General features: G+C 32.8%; 1 protein-coding gene across 2 annotated transcripts in view; it reads left to right on the top strand.

The window, feature by feature from the left end:
* The window catches only part of LOC126736080 (uncharacterized), a 122,205-nt gene that overhangs the window by 45,154 nt on the left and 59,030 nt on the right, over window positions 1-18,021 (top strand). Inside the window, exons 4-8 of one of the 2 annotated variants that reach the window (XM_050440288.1) lie at window positions 7,584-7,781; window positions 7,888-8,046; window positions 8,857-9,082; window positions 16,566-16,855; window positions 16,911-17,179. In XM_050440288.1, the coding sequence (XP_050296245.1) occupies window positions 7,584-7,781; window positions 7,888-8,046; window positions 8,857-9,082; window positions 16,566-16,855; window positions 16,911-17,179 (1,142 nt within the window). The remainder of the gene's footprint in view (window positions 1-7,583; window positions 7,782-7,887; window positions 8,047-8,856; window positions 9,083-16,565; window positions 16,856-16,910; window positions 17,180-18,021) is intronic. The other variant, XM_050440289.1, reaches the window with a different exon arrangement.

Raw genomic sequence — 18,021 nt, 5'->3', positions numbered from 1 at the left:
TGTTTATTGGATTTGGCGAAATAAATTACCACTAAGTTACGATTATCATAACAAATGACAACAATCAAAAAAATTTACTTATCACTAAAAAATACAACAATCATTAGTTAAGCAAAAAAAAAATAAATAAAAAAATCATTTAATTTTTATAAGCCATTCGCAGAATCTAAACAGCTGCACGCAACAGTATACACTTTGTTATTACTATTGCCCAATTTGTTTAGAGAGTTATGTTTCTGGGAATCTTATATTTAATATTATATTATATTTCTGAATATTGTATTTTTTTATTTCGTCTGATAAGGAGTTGTAAAGTTTAATCGAGTTGTATGTGAAAGATCTTTGAAACTTAGTAGTGTGATGTTGCAGAACAGTGAATGTATTTTTTGTCTTTTATTAAAGTGGTGTACTATTACCAGAACCGAATTTACTTTTTTGAGATTAAGAGGAATAGAAGTCGTAGTATAGTGCACGAAAATTGCCGAAAATTTGCGAAAATACTGAAGAGTTCTACGCCGTTCCATATTTAACCATTTGCACTCGGATATTTTATAGGATATATAATCGTATTTTTTTAACCCGTATAGGATTTTACAGTATGCTTTTGTATTTTATTTTTATCAGTGCTTTAAAGGCAAGGTTCGTATACGAAATCGCAGTATCGAGAGTGGGAAAGTACAAGGGTTTCGCATTATTGTTTTTTTTTAAATTAAAGTGGCTATATAGATAATGCTATATAGTAGTTTTAAGGAGCCTTTTTAAGGAGGATTTTTAAGGTGTTCATTAAAATGCAGATTCTCATCTACCAGAAGCCTATTTATTTTTTGCGCTCGTTACAAATGATAAAGGAGAGTTTTGTATAAAGTGAAAGTGATGAGTCTTTTTTTAGGACCAATAAAAAGTACTTTATTTTTATAAAAATTTAATTTTAAATTGTGTTGTAAAGATAGGCAGATAACAGTTTCCAAATTCCTGTTATTATTACTTTGGGCTTGTTGTATTTCTGATAGATGAAATGAGTGGTACAGTTGTTTGTTGTCAGATATGCTTTAATTTTTTTATTTTTTTTTTATTTTGGAATATCTATTCATTTTTGCGTCGTGTTGCCCTGGTTTTCCAGCCTCGGCTCGTGTTTTTTGCCGCCCTTTCTCCTCTCTGTCTATTGCACAGATGGTACCTATATTAATGTAATTGATATAGTAAATTATTACACTATATTTTTTTTTGTTTTTAGCTTTTATAATTGTTTTTAGGGTTTAATGACTTATTTTCTTAATAATTATAATTGGGAAAGTCTTTATTCTTCTTTTAGTTGGAATTAGGTTAGTATGTTTTAGCGGTCTGAGCAGCACATGCGCGCTAGCTCGTGTATGTGTTATCGGTTGTTTTTATAATCGCAGTTCAGTCCGCATTACTCTTAGCATTGTGTAAATTCTTGTAATAAAAAAATGTAATTTTCTATGTACAATGTTTAAGTGGTAATAAAAGTCTTTTGAATTTGAATTTTGATTGTTTCTGTAGATGTTATTATGTCAATAGTGTAAATGATAAAGAGGAGAGGGAGCAGAATAGCAGCAGAACCTTGAGGAGTTCCAGACAGAATATTTTTTTCCTATAGCTTAGAAAAGATTTTACCAGTTCAACAGAATCTTCATCAAAACCGTAGTACTTCAACTTTGCCAGGAGAAGCCGGTGAACGAGCGTATAAAATGGTTTGGAGAAGTACGATAATATAAGTACACTTGATTAACCATGATCATAGGCTTTAGTTACATTATCCAAAACCGCAGTTAGTGCTGCTGCGGTGCTGAAAACTTTACGAAATCCTCATTGAGAGTCGGACAATATATTTTTTCAGTTAAAAATTTAAAGATCTGATTATAAAATATTTTAGATATGTGGGAACAAAAATACTAATTATGCGCACGTCGGGAGATTACTCTAGACTTTAGAAAGAGGCAAACTTGCTATAATTTTCCATAAATCTGGAACGGTATTATATTTAATGCAGCTATTTGTAACAAAATGTAAAATTACATGTTCAATATATGGACTACATAGCTTAAACATTTTAATATTAATGCCTATCTGATCTGATATTAATCTGATCCTAACGCGTTTGTTTTTATAGAGTTTAAATTGGTCAGAATTTCTTCGACTGTCGCTAGTTCAAACTTAAAGTGATTCTTATTATTATAAAGGTTATTATTATAGAAATTAATTTGGTTAAGACAATGCGGATAAATGTTTTGTAGAAAAGATGAAAAGTATGAGTTTATTTCTTGCGGATCTGGCAAATTGGTAGATTTTTTTTTTATTTAATAGAGTGTACATTAATACCTTCATTGTCAATTTCTTTTAATGCGTCCTTGCAAAACAAATTTTGGTTAGAGGATGTCTCAAGTAGAAACTATAACGCCAATATTAATTTTTTATGTGATTTCTTAGAAAGTAAGTAGACCTTATTATTTTCTGTGAATTATTTCTCGTTATATCAGTTTATAAGTCAAAACAAGTTTGACCTATATCCAACAAAAGCAAAAATTAATTTTCAGTTTCGTGTTTGTGACCCAATATCTTCAATATTGCTTGGGTTGGGTCAGAAATAAAACAGAAACCTGTTTACCTGAATGTCGACGTTTCGACTTATATTAAGTCATCCTCAGGACACTGAAATGGATTCAATTTCAAATGAGTTCAATCATTTCAAATACATAAAAAACACTATTAAAATAAATGTTCTTTACGTGTACAAAAATTATAACAACAAAAAACAAAAACCACGACACAGTTAAAATTACATTCAGGTACAATCCGTTAAACAAAATTTTTCTTATAAAAAAAAACAATATAAAATTAATTTTTCATACATTACATCTCTTACCTAAGTCTAGGTTTCTTTAGTTATAATTAAAACACATTTATAAAAAGAGCGTAGAATTATTTTTAACTTTAAAAATTGTAGGAGTTATTGTGGGCAAACTAGAATCAACAATAAGCCAAGAAACAAATGTTTTTTTTCTTTCGAGCGTTTATTTATTTAATTTTTATGACTCAATGTTATGTTGATAAGTTAAGGATTAGTAGATAAGGAAGATAGATAAGGAAGGATACGTTCAAAACCAGAAACTTAATTTTTTGAATATACTATGAGATCTAAATTTGGGACATACACTCTTTGACAAAAATTAAACTTTTGTGTTTTAGTCTAATTTTTTTGGTAATAAATTAATTAAATTATAGTAACTTGCACTCAGATCATCGGTGTCCTGTTTTTTGTTAATACTTTATTTGTACTTTTTTTATATTAACCATTTCTAGTAAAGTTCTTTTTTTATAATTTGATTCTCTGCCAATGATCCGAGTGCTGTTAAAATCAAATTGGTGTTGTTGGTTAAAGGAGTGTTCTGCTAGAGCAGTCTTCCCAGATGCTGCGTAGTTCGTTGGTTTTACACTTCTTTCGTGTTCGCTAATTCTGGTTTTTAAGTACCTGCCCGTTTGACCCACATACAGACCTTGACAATCAGAACAGGGTATTTTATAAACCACACCACTTTGTAACTCATTTGGTGTTTTATCTTTGATTTTTGTCAAGTATTTGTTGATGGTATTTTCATTTTTAAATGCTATTTTGACTTCATCATCAGAAACAACTCCTGTTAGCCTTTCAGACAAACCTTTGACATAAGGAATTTTTTCAAATTTATGGTTTTGGTTTTCTTTGACTTTAATAGGTGTAGGGTTGTTGTTAAGGATTTTGTTTAATAGTTTATGAGGAAAATTGTTTTTTAGTAAAATATCTTTAATTTTGTTAACATTTTTTTGATGAAAACTGGAATGAGATAAGGCTATTGCGCGGGACTTTAGGTTGCTAATTATGTTTAATTTTTGTTTAAATGAGTGATTTAATTGGCAGTTAAGAAATCTCTCAGAGAAAGTGGGTTTGTGATACCAATCAGTGATTATTGTATTATCTTCTGTTCTGATTAATAGAATGTCTAGAAATGGAAGTTTGTTATTTGTTTCACACTCTATAGTGAACTGTAATTTAGGGTGGAAGCTGTTAAATGTACTTTTTATATTTTCTATTTCAGTTTTTGGAATACACGTGGCAATGTCGTCAACGAATCTTTTAAAAAATGGCAATTTTAATAATTGTCATATCAGTTGTCAATTCACGCATAATTTTTTTAATAAAATGCATATTTTCTGAGAAAGAATTGAAGATTGAGACGAATTGAAATAGTCATAATGATTGGTTTTGGAAACCGGGTGCATACACAACAAGAGCGCTACTTGGACTTTCTACAGTTTGAAAATATCCCTCCTTTAATTTTTTTATTCCCTAATGATCCACAAGAGACTAACATACCTATTAACGAGATATGGTTTCAACAAGACCTCCTTACTTTGCCATTGCCATTCGACAATTTTTTGATGCAACTTTTTCAACACATGGATTGGACGAAGAGGACCGATTGAGTGGTCAACCGAGGTCACCAGATATAACCCCATTAGATTTTTTTCTTCCAGGGCTATTTAATTCCAAAGTTTATGCAATAGGCTGATGATTTTTAGCAAAGAATTCGACAAGAAATTAGACTAATCCATTCGCAAGTAATTGAAAAAATGAAATTATTTACGATATGTAGAAGTTATTTACCGACTTTAAAAATGCATTGAAGTAAATGGACAACAAATGGTATATCCGTTGCAATATATATTGTTTACATTTTTATTTTTTAATGTCGTATGTTTAATTAGTCTGTTATGTCATATTTGACAAGCCATTGACTTTATGCATATGGTTTGCTATACAAATAATATTCAGAATATACCGTAAACTTGTAAAATGTTATGATATACAGGGTGTTTTTTATATATTGCGACAAAATTCAGGAACGTGTTCTTTGGACATAAATTCGCAAAAAAGTTCCTATAAACATAGGTCCTAAACCTTTTAGATTTTGAGCTACAGGATGGTAAAGTTTTAACAAAAAAATGATTTTTTTTCGATAACTTAAATACCCCTGTAGATATTTGTCCAAAGATCGGTATGCAGGGTCTGTGTATCCAGAGCCATTTACCAACATACTTTTAACATTTTTATGTTCTCCAGTGGCGTCTTTTGTGCGGGTTTTCCGCTGAATACTTTTATAAAGAAAAATGGTACGCCACTAGTTTTTCTTGTATTAAAAAATATTTTTAAATTTCCCGTTTTATTTGCAACATTTTTGATCCCTTGGATTTTGTCCGTTAGATGCACGGTTTTCGCACAAAAAATTAAAAAACATTTTTCTACTTTGACTGATCGTTAAAATTAATTTTTTCTATGATCGTTATAAAAAGTAAGTTTTTTTTTTAATTTTATTTAAAATTTCATTGTAGTTCATAATATGTCACTTTATTTAACATGTTAAAAAAAGTGACATATGAGTAACGTTTTAAAATTTCACGCTTCCAAAATCGCGAAGTAGCCTGTGAACATATTTTTTTTTAACGTAACTACGGACAACGCCACCGCAACGATAAACACATTCTTGTTTAAGAGTTTAATCTTTTTACCACATTCTTCCTCTGCCCACGATAAAGTTGATATTGTAAGATTTTGTGATATTTTAAATTTTAAATCATAGTCACTGTCCGCCAGTTGACAAGATTAATTTGTTAAAAAAATGGCTAACAATTACACAAATAATGAAATGTGCGATATGCACTTCATTTATGGACTGGCTAACGGAAACGCACGAGAAGCCTTGCGTATTTATGCTGAACGTTACCCGAATCGTGTTATTCCTCATCACTCCATGTTTACGCGTTTACACCAACGTCTAAGTGAAACCGGCAGCTTTAAAAAACTCACCGCTAAAAACGGACATCCCCGAACAGTTCCTCCTAAATTGAAGAACAGGTGCTCAATGAATTCGAGGAAGATCCCACCACAAGCACTAGGAAAATTGCTCAGACGGTACACATTAGTAACTTTACGTTTGGAACATTCTTAAAAGAAACCTTTTATACTCGTATCATATTCAGCGGGTGCAGGCACTTTTGTCAGGCGATTTTCCGAAAAGAACGGCTTTGTGTCGTTGGATGCAAGAACGCATAAGGCAAGATGCACTGTTTATAAGAAAAATACTTTTCACCGATGAGGCTAATTTCTCCAGGGACGCAATTATGAACTTCCACAATAACCAGGCATTATGAGAACCCACATGCTGTGGCAGAAAACTGTCATCAACACCAGTTTTCACTTAATGTATGGGTCGACATTATTGAAAACTTTCTCATCGGTCCATTTTTTTTACCAGCAAGGTTGACTGGACTAGTGTATCAACAATTTCTTAAAAATGAATTACCAGCGATGCTAGAAGATGTCCCCATTCAGCTGATACAGCAAATGTTTGTTTACATGATGGTGCTCCAGCCGATTTTAGTTTAGTGGCTCGGCAGTATTTGGATATTACGTACCCAAATCGTTGGATAGGTCGGGGAAGTATTCACCCTTGGCCCCCACGATCTCCCGACTTAAATCCGATGGATTTTTTTTGTGGGACCACCTTAAATCACTGGTTTATAGAAATCCAATTGATAATGTGGAGGAATTGCGTAATCGCATTATAACGTCTTGTGACATAATTCGGCAGACACCAGGAATTTTTGAACGTGTCCGCCAATCAATGCGACGTCGATTAGATGCTTATATTGATATTGGAGGAGCACACTTTGAACAACTTTTGTAAAAATAATACTATTACTTAAATAAATAATAAAAAATGAAATATTTTTTATCACTTAAAAACATGTATTTAAAATTAAAGATTGTAGAAGCAAAAGTTTTAAATCCTCAATTAAAATTTTATTAAATTGGGCTGGCTTTTGTACTAAATTAATTATAATTAATAAATTATAATTAATAAATATTTTTTTTTTAAATTGCAATGAACTAAAAAAAACGAATAATTACTAGAATAAAGAAAGTCTAATCAAATCTGAGCAACATGACCATGGTTTTTAATTTTTTGTGCGAAAACCGTGTATCTAACGGACAAAGTCCAAGGGATCAAAAGTGTTGCAAAAAAAATGGGGAATTTAAAAATATTTTTTAATACAAGAAAAACCAGTGGCTCTGGATACACAGACCCTGCATACCAATCTTTGGACAAATATCTACAGGGGTATTTAAGTTATCGAAAAAAAAAATTTTTTTGTTAAAACTTTACCACCCTGTAGCTCAAAATCTAAAAGGTTTAGGACCTATGTTTATAGGAACTTTTTTGCGAATTTTTGTCCAAAGAACACGTTCCTGAATTTGGTCGCAATATATAAAAAACACCCTGTATAATGGTGTTCGTTCCATTTTGAAAAAATATTTTTGACGTCATAGTTTCTACTTGAGGTACCCGGTATACAAACATTTTATTGCAAAAAAAACTCGCAAGTGATAATGCTAATAATTGATGTGTCCGAAAAATAAAAGAAGAAAAAAAAACACCTGAATTTTAAAGGAATTGGTTCCTTACATCGAAAGTGCATGAAATTACAAGCTTAACCCAAAAAAAAATTACCTTTTTGTTAATCAGAATGAAACAAGGGTCGCAGGTTCAGTGGGACAGAGGGCCCTCTTCGGATTGCCCCACTTGCGTAGAGGGGATTTCGCTCCCCAACAGTGTTACACCACTTTGAGGGCGGCACCCCACGAAGGGCTGGGGGAGTATGACATCAAACGGCCTGTCATTCACAGGAGCACCAGTGGTACCAGTGAGGGCAGTATTAGACAAGTAAGTATTTTAAGGTTCAACAATGTAACTTTTTGTTTGCATTATTATTTCTTCTTTTTTTAACTTCTATTGGGTTTATAGTTTGTTCCCTTATAATTTCTTTTAGAAAGACCAAAAAGCAGTTCCTATTCCGGAAATTTTAATTGAAACCCCTGAAAGTAGTGAAATTCCTCTCGAGAAAAGTAGCCGAAGTACCTATTCCGCAATCTCTGTTGATACCAAATCGGTTCAGACCGATATCCAAAATATCAATACAGAATTGGTTGTAAGTTCAATTTTTTTATTGATAAGCTGTAAAATTGCCTGTTTATTAAATTCTTGAAAATAACATTTATCTTAATAATGTATATACCAATTAATATTTACAATAGTCTGAACATATGAGGAGAGCATTAGTAAAAAACAGTACTGACTAAAACTCGCTGTGTTATTTAAAAGTCGTTATCAATTGAATAACTACGGCTCTAAGATATGAACTATTTATATGCCTAGTGATTAACGGGGTGTTGTACAATATGGCTTAGAATTCATAGTCATTAAACAAAAGTAAATCTAAGCCAGTCTCAAATAAAACTAAAACAACAATAATCGTAATGTTTGTGGTGTGCGCACCAAAATATAGGACCAATTATAAGCCTAAAGTGGTCAGAGGTTGTTGCTGTGATGTCTATATAAGTTGAAGCGTGGCTTATTTAATGATGACTATGTGTAAATTAGATGTCCAGGAAAGAGCAGGTGGTGGCCTTTAAATTACAATTCGTTTTAGTATACAGGGTGTTTCTTAAAGACTCATTTTCAGTATTTATGCGATAAAAAAAAGTTTTAATAAGATTTTATTACATGATATCTTAGAAAAAAAAGTCTAAAAACAGTTTTTAATTAGCAACTATAGCTGTTCGCAAAATTATATTTAAAATGTACCTGAGAAGTTGAAGGCGGGCCCTGAAAATGAAATATGATAATCTAATAATGGAGACAGAACAATGTTATCTGTCTTGTATAATACACATGAAAAATTTACGAATATTTCATTATTTCCTTTGTATACAAGTAAGAATAAATTTCAAAATTCCAGATAAAAAATGAAGTGGTGCAGAGTAGCGCGCTCCGAACCGTGACTGACGACCTGGTGGACTTGGCGCTTCAAACACGTTCACCGTTACGGCGCCACGTCCTTGACCAGCGACTGACCACCGAGGAGAATGCAGTGTTGTTGAGAGCCGCAAGTGCTCGGAACCCATCAATCACTATGGATAAACCGAAAAGTATCTTATCGAATAGAAGAACTGGTAGTGCTAGAGGTATCGTATATTGTTTAATGATGGAAATTACTGTTATATAGGTCATTCACTCTGATGCACGTCACGTGTGGGGTAATTTTATTGTTAAACGTAAAAACTTTTGGGCGAGCAACTGACCATATCAATTTAAATTTACTGCCCCCCATTTTGTTAGTAACAAATGACATATTGCTCTGTTCTCGCTAATTTTGTGAGAAAGAAAATAAAAGAATTTAATTATCTTCATTTTTTGTTTCACAATTTTTTTTGTCCCGCGTACGGTTTACCCAGAAAATCAAATTAAAAAAACGGCAAGGGGAAGGAATAAACATTTCCGTTTTTAGGCCTTTTTCGTAGACTGCTAAAGGCTGACAAAAAACAATGGCTGTAAGGATTTTTTATTTATAAACCTTTTAGGGTGCCAGATTGACTGTACTATTTCTGCTTTGAGTACATTTGATAATAAAAAGCTTAAAAAGTTGATCTGATTTTTAACTAACTTTTTATTTTCTAAACATTTTTTTGAAGTAAATATGTATTTAAGTATAATAACTATTGGAATCGTTAAGTATTTTTCACTTGCAGGAAATTCGCATATAAATAAGATACAATTAAATCCCGCAATATCTTTATATTACGCTTGATTATGACTATCAACATTTATTTAATATGAACTAGAGTTGCCGTCAACGATAATCTATTTTCTTAGGTCTAGCAGAATAATAATAATAATAATAATAATAATAATAATAATAATGTTACCCAAAAAAAAAGTTACAAAAATACTAATCGAAGTAAATAACTACCGTCAGGCAACTAAAAGGCCTTTTAATAAGATTTCCAGAAATCTTCTATAAATGGGGACTCCCTGGATTCTGTTGAGCCCTGCCAATATTAAAATATAAATTTAATAGTAAATATAGGTAAATTATAATAAATACTGGTTAAGCTATAATAAATACATACTGTGAAAGCGATAGGGTAAAGGAAGGAGAGGGGCAGGGATGTGGCATATTAGTATTAATATTACTTATATATGCGGTAGCTTTGGTAAAAAAGAAAAGTACATATTTTAACACTAACATAGTTAGACTACTTAGTTGATTTAATAAACTATCTTATCATTTATTTCAAATTTGTTAATTAAATGTGATATGGAGTACGAAAACGACCTTTTGAAGTAATTTTTATTATGTTGTGGAATTGTTAATAGATTTTTACGCATTATGCTAATGTTATGTACATCTCTTCGGTAGCTAACTTTTTTTAGGAAATAAGAAGAAGACTGAAATTTAAGTATTTTGTAAAAGAAACAAAGAGAATGCAATATTCGTCTATTATGCATATTAAGCCAGTTAGCGTCTTTTGACTAATGAGAAATATATGTATGTCTTTTTATTCCAAATACAAGGTATTTAAAAAATAAATATTACAACAATGATCTGACTAACTTTATAATAAATTTATTTTAATAAATAATATAACAATGAGCAGAAATAAATCCAGAACTCATTTAAAATAAATAAAGCCTATTAAATAGTATATACATAATTATTAAATAAATTGTTATTAATCTAAATGTTTGAAATGACCAGCATTATTTTATAAGCGTTTTCGCGCGTTGGTTACCATTTTTCTCTGAATGTTCCTTAACATTTGCGGAGAAATTTTATTGAACGCTTCTCTTTTTTTTTTAACTTAGGCCCTATAAATGTTGAGGCATAGTTTGAGAAACCTGGTCCTTAAAAAAACCCCATGAAAAAATTCAGGGGTGTTAAATCAGGCGATCTTGCGGCCCAATTTATAGGACTGTTATTATCAATCCAACGATGTGGTTTAAAATTGTTCAGAAACCTTGTACATTTGTACAACGCCGATCTCGATGAGCAGGTGTACCGTCATATTGAAAATATTCAAAGGCCGATCCCGGTAGCACCGTGGGCAAAGCGTTCACGATGCGATCGTGTGGTCTCAGGTTCGAATCCTGGCATGGGCATGGCTGTTTGTGTTTGTCATACAAAAAACTCTCGTGGTTCGGAACCCACGTTAAAAACTGTAGGTCCATAATAAACAACAAGATTGGGCGGCCGTCGAAATTACGCAAGTCCATTGTATTTGAGGAAGAAGAAGAAGAAAATATTCAAAGTTTGTTATTACATCACGAGGGATATTATCCAAAAGATCTTGCAAAGAATTTGTTAAAAAATTATGATATACTTGTTAAATGTTCATGGGAAAAAAATGGTCCAACTACTCGTGTGTTAAGTATTCCCTGCCAAACATTTATGACGAACCTCTCTTGGGCGCAATTCACACAAAACGGGCGTATGGGGGTGGCGTGGTAGACGCATGTGCCACTTGCATGTTCGCTTATGGGGCAATACAGATAGAAATGGCGTGGCACAGGCGTGATAAGTCACGCCACCACCACGTCACTTCGACGCCACGAGTGGCATACACTAGTGGTAAATGCCATATACCAAACAGCGATTTATATTGCTTCTTTTTGTCTATTTGATAAAATGCGGGGTGATTATTTATTTAATACGAGTTCTGTGAAGACGTGCAACAGTATGCAGTTCTATACGACCATAAAAGGTCGGATTACTGCAATAGAACTGCACAAGATCACGCATGGGAAAAAATATCAAATAAATTCAGCGAAAATGGTAAGTATGTATGTGTTAATTAACAAAAGATGTTTAAACTCGTATTTACATTAGAAATTATACTTTTGTTTCAGTAACCGAGTGTAAAGACCGCTGGCAAAACATACGAGGAAGCTACTCAAAATATAAAGCCAAACTAAAAATAGAATCAGGACAAGGAACAAAACGAGTCAAAGAATATTATTTGGTCCCACATCTCTCCTTTTTGGATCCTTTCTTGAAGTCTTGTAAGAGCAACGTGGATCAAGAGTCTGCCGACGCATCATCGAGCCACCACGTAGCTGAAACGGGGTCACAATCTAATGAGTCTAAAGACACCTCCAATGGTGATGTACTCTCACCTTATAACATTCTATCTAGTCGTTCCTCTCGGTCACCTGTACCATCTTCCAGTACGTCTATCGATGATCAACCGATAGCAATGAGAGCACCTGAAACACTACTACAGAAAGAACATGATTTTAGAAAAAAAAACAAGTTAGCAGCCTCAACCGCTATTAATCAGCTCAACCAGCAAGCTTACCAGTACTTTGAAAAAAAAAACAACAATTGCTGGGGATCCAAAACAGCACGAAAACGAATGCCACAATCTATCCTCCTGACCCAGACCTGGCGTTTTTAAGTCCATGAATTCTGTTCAGAAGCGGCGTTTCAAAATTGGAATTTTGAATTTAGGCGAGCAAATACTATAATCAACCATTCCTGAAGCCTCTACTATCCCAATAGATAGTTTTCAATCTTGAATTGAAGATTCGGTAAATAGAAACCTAGATTCAGTACCGCACAGGAACACGGATGAATTTCATTTGAGTAAATTTATACAATACAATAATTAATATTAGGGTAACAGTATCGTTATTTTTTTGTTTTAGATTAAACAGAAATAGATTCACTTAAATATATTTTCTTCAACTTACCTCAGCGTTATTAACAAGCTTTCCTCTGAATTGACAAGTTCTCTTCAATTTGTAGGTTTCTTCTCAATATTAACCCTTACCAAACCCTTACTAGTATTTTATAAAAACATTGACATTCGATAGAAACTTTGAAAACATTCAGGGTACATATTGAGCTCCCGCATAAAATTAAACGAACCATTTATCTAACCACAAGGAATGTATTCGGTAACTCCTTTGCCTTTGAATGTTAGCTAAATTTACAAGGTTCAACATATCTTGATCAACTTCGTCATCCGAAAGCATTGTAACTTTACTACACAGTCATGTACGTAACAAATAAATGACAATAATCACATTGAATCCCTTTCTATGTAAATTGAGTGATTGATTGACGTGGCGCGTACCGCTCCATTCCAGCTCCATGCCAGTCCCACGCCACCGCCATACGCCTGTTCTGTGTGAATTGCGCCTTGGAACGCCGTTTCTCGATGAAAATGTTGATTACCCCCTCACCGCGTTGAGGCCAACGATAGTGGATATCTCTGTTAAAGCAACCAAAATCACTGTTAATAAGTTAGGGTCACGCCTTCGATTTCTTAAAACCTGTCTACCAAATAGTCTTCGATTCCGATAATCATATGGACTTAAATGTTGTATTTTTCTACATCGATAAGGTCTAAACTTATTTCTACGCAATACTTTTTTGGCGGACATTTTTGAAATTCCAGTCTCTTTCTGCACTTCTCTAAGAGAACTATCGCTATTTTGATTTTTGTAATTAATGTATCCTAAAATAAATAATAAAAATAATTAATTAAAACTAAAATGTGTAAGCCAGTTAAGCCGGTTTACCCAGCACGTTTACTTCTGCTTCGCCTCCTTCTACTGTTACACCGGCGCCTCTCTTTTGTGGGTTCTCTAAAGAACCATATTGGCGCAAATTTCTTTCTAGCCTGGTAAATATTGTAAAACTTGGAATTCGTCTTTCTGGATACAAATTTGTGTATATTTGAATCATTGCAATCATTTGCATTGCGAAATGCTCTTGCATAACAAAACAATAAATCTGGGAGTTTAAGACCTACGGCCCATAAGTCTCTTGCCTCTTGTCTCTAAAATCTTGAAAAGAATAGTGCATGGTCAACTGATGGATCATCTTTGTGAGACTAATATTCTGCCAGCTCAACAATCCGGATTTAGAAAAGGTCATAGCACTACTAGTGCTCTTCTAAATATTACAGATAATATCATTACAGCCTTAGACAAAAAGTGGGCTGTGATTTTGGTGGCACTGGATTATTCTAATTGACTTTGACTTGATTGATCATGACTTGCTTGTTGCCAAGTTGTCTTATTTTGGTTGTGATGACTCCTTCTTATCGTTTTTTAAATCCTATTTATGGAGACGGTCGCAGCGAGTACGGGTACAAAATGAATATTCTGAATCAAAAATAATAGTTTCCGGGATACCGCAGGGATCTATATTGCGGCCACTTTTGTTCCTAATGTATACCTCTGATCTACCTAACGTAGCCTTAAACTCGGACGTCTACCTGTATGCGGACGATACTCAGGTTCTTCACCTATTTAACCCACATAATGTTCAGCTTGCAGCAGACTCTATTAATTTTTATTTGGAGCAGATAATGAATTTCTCCAGTGAACATAATTTGCAGATAAACCCTATTAAAACTAAAGTTCTAATGTTTTCGGGTCGCAATCAACGGCATAACAACACAAGGTAAAAGCTTTCTGAATCTTTGGTTATGTCTATTAATTATTATATAATTGTTTTACCCATGTCTAGATAGAATAACGCAAAATGGCTTGCAGCGTATCCAAAACACATGTTGTCGTTTTATTAATAATCTTAGGAAATACGACCATGTATCTCAAACCATATTTCAACTTAAATGGCTAAAAATTGTGGTTATATTTAAGTTGTATTTATTAGTATTTTTGTATCGCCTATTTAAAACACGCACACCTGTGTCTTTGTGTGAAAGGATGATTTACAGAAGTGAGGTTCATAGTCGTAATATAAGGTATAATATACTTTCAATGCCACGTCACACTACATCAATGTTTAAACGTTCTTTCACCTATGAAGCTGTGATTCTATTTAATCGTTTCAGTCCTAATTTTCATTTTACCAATTATTGTTATCGAAGATTCTATAAAGATCTACTCTTGGAACAGCAATGATTGTTACTTAGCTGATGGAACATATGTTTTACTTTAAAGTAGTACTAATTTTAGTTTTTTTTTAACTGGATAGGTTAAGAGATAAAGAGTAGCTTTTAGCTAATCTTCGCCTGTTCAGTCAAATACTGTGATTTACAGGGCTTGTTAAATAAAGACGATTTATTATTATTAATAAAAAAAATTAAAGATGAAGCTTTTTAGAGCACAAAAAATTATAAAACTTCTAAAGTTTCTAAAACCAATAGTTGTTGTTGGTTTTAGAAACTTTAGCTTTATTTTATTATAGTCGGAAATATTAATATAAAATTTCATGAGTTCAGTAGATATAAATAATATAGGTATCACAATAAATGGAAAAAAAATTGGTATATGATGGGAATATTAAGTACTTGGGTATAATTTTAGACTCTAATTTGAATATTCATGCACACGCTGATTATATTATGAGAACATTTTCTAAAAAATTCGGGTTTATTAATAGAATAGGTCAAAATCTATCGATGCATACCAAGCTTTCACTATACAATGCCCTTACTCATATATAGTTTTGTTCGACACTACTATACAACGCTTTTTATTTTGTATGATAAAAAGCGTTGCACGTCACAGAGGGTGAATTAACCCCACAAATCAACTGTAATGGGTCGAATACATTGAATTTTAAATTGCCGCGTGGCTATTCGCTGTTCGTAAGTTGGCAATAGACGCGACGTTGCGCGATTGATATTAATTTTGATACCGGCTGATTGACTTTTGGTCTTTTAGTTTTATGCGTTTTGTTCTTGTGTTTAGAGTTTTTTTTTCTCTCCGTGTTTAGTATGCTTTATTTTTAGTTTAGAGTGTACGGTGTTACTTTTATCGAAAAAATGCCAATGCAGTTAAAATGGTCGGTGTAAGAAGAAATATAATTTTCGTATTATATTTTTTCTCGTTTCTTTGCTCCAAATATATAACTTACCACAGTATAAAATTCAGCAACTTAAGAAAATTCAAAATAGGGCTATGAGAACGATGCTAAAGTGTAACCACTTTTAAGACTATGTTAGATGTTCTAAGTTTGTTATCCGTTCAGCAAAGAATTGTTTTTAATGTTAACTTACTTATATTCAAAATTAAAACAGGGCGTTGCACCTACCGGTAACCTACCCGTTAATATAACTGTGATAACTTATTTTTCGTAATGTCCACAAATTATAAAACCATAAAATGTGAGGATTTTATTTTGGTTAATAGATGTAGTACCAGTCAAACCCATAATCATGTTTTATATAGAGGACTAAGTGAATTCAAAATTACCAAATGATGTAAAAACTTGTAGAAATGTTAATCAGTTTAAGAGGCTATTGAGAGCGCATATATGAAGTAAATTTTAGGGCCTATTGTTAACTTACTGTTTTTCTTTTCATCTTTTCTCTTTATTGTATTTTGTAAAAATTCTATTGAATTTCGATTATATAATGTAATTCATTAAAAAAGGTCTATATTTTAAAGAAAAGAAAATTTCCCTCTTGCAAAATTGGTTTTAAAGTTATGTATCTATATTTAATTTTTAAAACTTTTAACATATAAATTTGTTTAATACATTATATTAATAGATTATCGATTACATTAATAGATGCGTTCGGATTATTTAGTTTTTAGATAACAGAAAATAAATGATCGTTGACGGCAACTATGATTACTTGATAAGCCATTGTCCCTTTAACCTAATTTTATTTTTTTTACTTATAGATAGGTACAATTCAGATTTGGGTCAAACCTCTTACGCGTCTACCACTTTTATGGATGGATTTAGTTATTCTGATAGAAGTGACGACTTAGAAAGAGAAAGATTAAAACGAGAATCATACCAACACGAATTAAGATTACAAATCGAGGAGAAACGTCATTTGACGGCTTTACGTGAGGATCAGGAGAGACGTGAAAGGGAGCTAGAAAACAGGAGACTGGAGCAACAGCTATTGCGTATGCGTGAAGAACAGGCGCAAGAAGACCAAAGGAGGCAGCGCAGAACCGAACTTGTAATATTATGTCTGATCTATTTTTTTGAATTGTTTAAAAAGTGGTAGCTTTTAGATGCGCAGACATAGCGATGACCTCTTGCGACGAAAGACCGAATTACATGAGATGAACAGACCGTGGCGTCGTCACGCGGACTCGGAGAGCGCCAACTTGGATACTTTGGGGCTTGGTACTTCCCCAACAGGTTATACTTGCGGAGCCGGTAGCAGTGGTTACTCACCTCCGGTAAGCAGGAGGGCGCCAGTTTCGCCTTATTCTTCTTCGGCAACGTCATACAATATGCCACCCAGCAATGTGTTCCCCGATAGCAGTAGTTTTAATAGGTAAGACACTAATACAACGATCGATATTGGGTTATTTATACAATTATATTTCTGCAACTCATTTCATTTATAGAAGATACTTCCCTACATGTTTTATTCCTTCTCGAAACCCCTTACTAATTATCAAAAATAATTATTAAAGTGCGTATCAAGTTTATAAATATCTTCTGGATCTATTTTATAAAAATATTTTTATACAAATTAATACAGGTACAGAGGGTATCACAACGAAGTTTTTTAAATATACGGCTTACTTACTCTGCTTAGTCGCCCTTTTAGTTCATTAATATTTTACAATCTTGTCATATGAGAGGCGTGCTTCTTGCTGACCATTCAATTTTGCCCTTCTACCAATCCGAAATTTGGTTTGAAAAAGTTTTGTTATTCGCTGCGTCATGTGGCTGTTAACATTGATCTTGCAGAGACCCAGTTAAAAATTGCCAAATCTCAATGCAGTCAACAATGGAGGAATTTTGATCGGATGCAAAAGTCAAGAGGAAAATACCAGACTTAAGCAACTCGCAGAGAAAAAAATGGTTAACTCTTATGACATTAAGATGAAGTCTATCTGTTATTAAAAAACTAAATGAGGATATTTTTTACGAAAAGTCTTCTTGTGAAATAATCAATGTAATACTAAAAAAAAATCAGATATTATTCAGGCAACTCTTTAATTAGATCGGCATTCCTATTATCGCGTCATCAAAATTGGAAATATTTTTGTGGGATACAGTGCATGTTCTGATGTACAGGTATTAAATTGTTATAAGTGTAACGTTTAACCATTCTAAAAATTGGTCGAATGAAATCATATGTCCAAGATATAGTGACAAACATAATTA

Source organism: Anthonomus grandis, chromosome 5 (assembly GCF_022605725.1).
Source record: "Anthonomus grandis grandis chromosome 5, icAntGran1.3, whole genome shotgun sequence".
NCBI classification, from domain to species: Eukaryota; Metazoa; Arthropoda; class Insecta; order Coleoptera; family Curculionidae; genus Anthonomus; species Anthonomus grandis.
This window is presented reverse-complemented; position numbering and strand designations above follow the sequence as displayed.